Source organism: Notamacropus eugenii, chromosome 5 (genome assembly GCF_028372415.1).
Source record: "Notamacropus eugenii isolate mMacEug1 chromosome 5, mMacEug1.pri_v2, whole genome shotgun sequence".
NCBI classification, from domain to species: Eukaryota; Metazoa; Chordata; class Mammalia; order Diprotodontia; family Macropodidae; genus Notamacropus; species Notamacropus eugenii.
Window position 1 is genome coordinate 91,012,364 of NC_092876.1, and position 4,774 is coordinate 91,017,137.

The window sequence follows — 4,774 nt, forward strand, 5'->3', positions numbered from 1 at the left end:
GAATGTTAAGGGGAAACCCTGTGGTTGTATTTGTACACTTAGTCAAGAAAGCTTATTCAGGGAAGCACTGACTGATTGGACAGATAGAATAGATATAATTTAAAAGACAGGGAATATTTGGGAAGGGAATACTCATGGAAGATGTTTAGATATGGAAATTGCTCAGTATGTGCTAATGATTGGTCACCAATTTGTCCTTAGCACTCAAGAGTGACCTGATCCCAGATAACAATGGCCCCTTTCAACATGAGCTATTTCAATGCAGCCCCCTTCACCCTGATGGGCATTCCAGGGCTAGAAGAGTACCACATCTGGATTAGTGTTCCTTTCTGTACTGTCTACCTGGTAGCCATTGCAGGTAACTCCATCCTGCTGTACCTCATCACCACAGAGCATAGCCTGCATGCACCCATGTTCTACTTTCTTGCTATGTTAGCAGTCACTGATCTTGTCTTATCTACCACATGTGTCCCCAAAACCCTCAGCATATTCTGTCTTGGTCCTCAGGAAATTGCCTTCTCGAGCTGCCTCACTCAGTTGTTTTTCCTGCATTATAGCTTTGTCCTAGACTCTGCCATTTTGTTGGCAATGGCATTTGACCACTATGTGGCCATCTGTTCCCCTCTGAGATATACAACCATCTTGACTCCTCAAGTCATTGTCAAGATTATGGTGGGCATCTCCATCAGGAGCTTCTGTGTTTTTGTCCCATGTGTTTTGCTGGTAAAGTGGCTGCCTTTCTGCCAGACACATCTTACCCACCACACATATTGTGAGCACATCAGTGTGGCCCGGCTTTCTTGTGCCGACATCTCCATTAATATCTGGTATGGTTTTGCTGTGCCAATAATGACTGTGATTTCAGATGTGGTCCTTATTATCATTTCCTGCACATTCATTCTCAAAGCTGTCTTTCATCTCCCATCTCATGATACTCGTCAGAGGGCTCTAGGCACCTGTGGTTCCCATGTCTGTATTATCCTCATGTTCTACATACCAGCCTTCTTCTCTATCCTTGCCCACCGCTTTGGGCACAATGTACCTCTCACCTTCCACATTATGTTTGCCAGCCTCTACGTGGTCATCCCACCTGCCCTCAACCCAATTGTTTATGGAGAGAAAACAAAACAGGTAAGGGAGAAAGTCTTCCTCTTGTTCTCTAGGAAGGGCAAAAAGTAACATGGAAGGAAGGACAGAATAAAAGTTGAGGGAAGCTGATGCATTAGAGCCAAAAACTCAGTTAGTGACTGGTGACTACAGAAGGCATGTTTCCATTCTTCAAGAATCTATATTTTCATTGCTATGGTTACTCTGCCCACTCTTGCAGGTCACAACTCCTTGGTAACTTAGTAAATGGTCTTTAACAGTGAGTGTGGCTGACAGATTCATTGCTCTGCAACTAAGCTGGTGATAAACCTCAATACAATAGTATACAATAGTATACTCTCCTAGAGGTTGCCATACTAGTAATGAAGAGGCAGAGGTAGGGAGCACATGTGGCCAAGAAAAAAAACACATGCACATATACACATACACACGTGTGTGTATGTACACCTATGCATTTTTGTATATATACTATATGTGAATGTATTATATATGTACATATATACATGTACATACATTTTTGCATGTCTTTAAATTGACAAATGACATGGTCTTTCCTGAATTTAAAACTTCTCAACCTCTCTATAGCATTTGACTTATAGAGAGGATAAGACATGGGATCAGAAGTCAGCAGAACCTGTGTTGAAAACTCATCTCAGACACCTACTAGCTTTTGTGAACCTAGCAAGACACTTGCCTCCATTTCCTCATCTATTAAATGAGAATATTGGACTTGAGAGACTCTGTGACTCCTTCTAAAACCATAATTCTATGAGTCTGGAATCCATTTTTTACAAACATTATTTAATCCCTAGGTTTGGGGATTTGGTTTTTTTGGGGGGATACTGTTTCATCCCTCCAAATCATTCACTAGATCATTAGAGTCTAGGCAGGATGGACGTTTGCCATCTACCACGACTCTATTATCTCTACCCACAAAAAATAACAACTATACAGACCTATCCATCAAACCAGGGGAGTTAAAACAATAATTAAATTAATGTCAAAGGTTACTTGGGTTGGCTTCACCCATTCTCTTGGATATCCTCTTGAACTGTTCTCTGGTGTGACTCCTTTCCTCATGAAGTCCAATAAGAGACAATGCTGTAAGGAGAGAGGCTTTAGGGAAGCTTCTTGACATCACAGATAGACAGCTAGGCCCAGAGTCAGAAAAACCTGAGTTCAAATCCAATCTCAGATACTTGTCAGTTGTATGACCCTGGCCAAATCATGTATCCTCTGTTTGCCTCAGTTTCCTTATCTACAAAATAAGGATAATAATAGTGCATACCTCCCAGGGTTCTTGCATGGATCAAATGACATGATAATCATCAAGTATTTAGTACAGTATCTGGTACACTCTAAGTACTGTTATTCTGAAGACTTTTTCTTCTATAAAGCCCTTTGAAAGGGCCTTAGTCCTTGATCTAATCATATCTTTTCTGTTTTAGATGAAGGAAGTAGAGTCTCAACTTCTGTGAGCTTTTCTATTCAGGGAAGAGAGGGCGTCTGAGACTCCCACAAGTGAGTTTTGTAGCAAGTTTAGAATCAGTACCCAAAGGAGCAAGAAATGACTTTCAGTAATGATCTTTGGGAACCAGACCAGTTATAGTTGAAACAAAGACTCACCTGGTAGTACTTGGTGGGACCAATGCTACATACAAACTATGCTAAGGTAAAGTTCACTCTCTCTAGTGAAATAGGGAAGAACCTGTTCCTAATATGTTGGGAAACTGTACATTTGTTATTTTGATACTTTCAAAGAAAATATCCCTTTGTAAAAGTTCATTAAGTGCTTCAATGAAATTTAAAAATGGAAACTAGTCACTGGCACCTAACAGTATAGGAAACATATATACTTGAAGCTCCAACTGATAGAAAAAATGTACTCCAACCTCTTAGGGTCTTCTAGAACTGAACTGGACAAATGAATAGACCTTTGTCTGGTAGGATGGACCAGAGCATACTTGCTATACATATGTTTTCAAAATATTTAGCATGTCAAATGACAGAAAAGAAGCACCTTTATTAAAGGTATATTTAAAGAATGAAGATAGCTTCTTCACTTCACAATATTACTGCTGTCTTCTGCCATTTAGAAGTCTTCAGCTATGTCATGGCACCATTTATTCTGGGGCTATTACTGATTTCTGTTGCCATCTGCTGGTTTTCATCTGTGATGTAGTTTCTTTGTAGAGGCAAGTGTTTAGCTTTTTGTCTATCTGTCTATCTATCTATCTATCTATCTTTCTATCTATCTATCTATTTTTCTATCTATCTATCATCTTTTGTGGCATAATACAGTCATCTCGGGATCTTGGTGTCAGAGATTTAGGGTTGTAATGCATTTGAGAGGCCAGCTAACTAGAGAAGGCTTGAAATCAAACTAGTACAAAACAAATAAGGAACTCTCTCATTTACCAATATTTAAAGGCACAATACTTCCTTAACTAATGAGTTGTTATAGTTTATTATCAGACATCAGATAGGAAATCTAAGTCATCAAGGGGATCATTATTCTCTTTCCTAAACCATTTGCTTACTTTATTTGTAAGAAGTCAATAACCTAAAGAAGGCTTCTTTCTCTTTGACAGTTAATTCTCTGAATATCTTAGTTTTTACTCTCTATTCTAGCACAGATTGTTGCCTTCTATCTCTTTCTCTCTCTCTTTCTGTCTCTCTGTCTCTGTCTCTGTCTCTGTCTCTCTCTCTCTCTCTCTCTCTCTCTCTCTCTCTCTCTCTCTCTCTCTCTCTCTCTCCCTCTCCCAACCCCTCATGTTTCACTGAGAATCTCAGTTTCAATTCAAGAGGTACTAGCCTTAGAGAGACAGTTACAGATGAATTCTGCAATTGCCCATGGTCTCAACCACGGGCTCCCACGAGGGAAGAAATCATGTGCAAAAGTGATAGGAGTTCTTGAAGCCCAGGCTTCAAATTTAAAGAGTTTAAAGAGTTTCTGAAACTTCCTTTTGGAAGGCTGGTCATAGACACTGTATTGGAGTGTCGCTTAGACAAAACGAGAGGGTACTACAAAATGAGACGTAGTCCCTTACAACTCTGGGTATAATTCTGTGACTTGAAGAAGGTTTGGACTAATTAGAGTGGGGCAATTTAGGTGCTAAGGTGACTGAGTGCTATGTGATATAATCTGTCGAAATAATTGAAAATGATTAGCTTGGTGAAGACTTAAGCGTAGGAGTAAGGAAGTGAAAACTGTCCTCAAGTATTTGAAGAACATCCATATGGAGGGAAGATTAGATTTGTTCTGCTTGGTTTCACAGGGCAGAACTGGGTAGCATTTGCTTGGAGATGAGAAAAAAGTAAAAGAAAAGAAAGCAACTTCATAACGTTCAGATCTGTCCAAAAATTCAGTGTAGTACCTCAAAGGAGAGTTACTGAAGGTCTTCTATAGAAGGTTGGATCATTCTTTTTTCATGTATATCACAGAGGAGTGACATGAGTGATTTTGCTTCAGGTGGGGCTATGACTAGATGCCTAATGATGTTTCTTCTCATTCTAAGATTCTATAATTCTAGGTTATCTGGGGTAGTGAGGGGGAGAAGGTTGCTTGATGACAGAGATCAGACTTGAAATTAATCCTGAACCAATGTCAGACTTAGCAAAATCAGAAGGGTTGAGAAAGCTATTCCAGTTCTGGCAAATAGTGTGA

At 39.7% G+C, this 4,774-nt stretch overlaps 1 protein-coding gene across 1 annotated transcript; it reads left to right on the forward strand.

The window, feature by feature from the left end:
• The first annotated feature begins 231 nt into the window (after positions 1–231).
• LOC140508709 (olfactory receptor 52H1-like) lies at positions 232–1,179 on the forward strand. The gene has a single exon (XM_072616592.1). The coding sequence runs from the start codon at positions 232–234 to the stop codon at positions 1,177–1,179; it is 948 nt and encodes a 315-aa protein (XP_072472693.1).
• Positions 1,180–4,774: the final 3,595 nt, after the last annotated feature.

What these genes read in the sequence shown, in the direction of transcription:
- LOC140508709 (XM_072616592.1), top strand. Translation starts at nt 232, where the DNA reads ATGGCCCCTTTCAACATGAGCTATTTCAATGCAGCCCCCTTCACCCTG.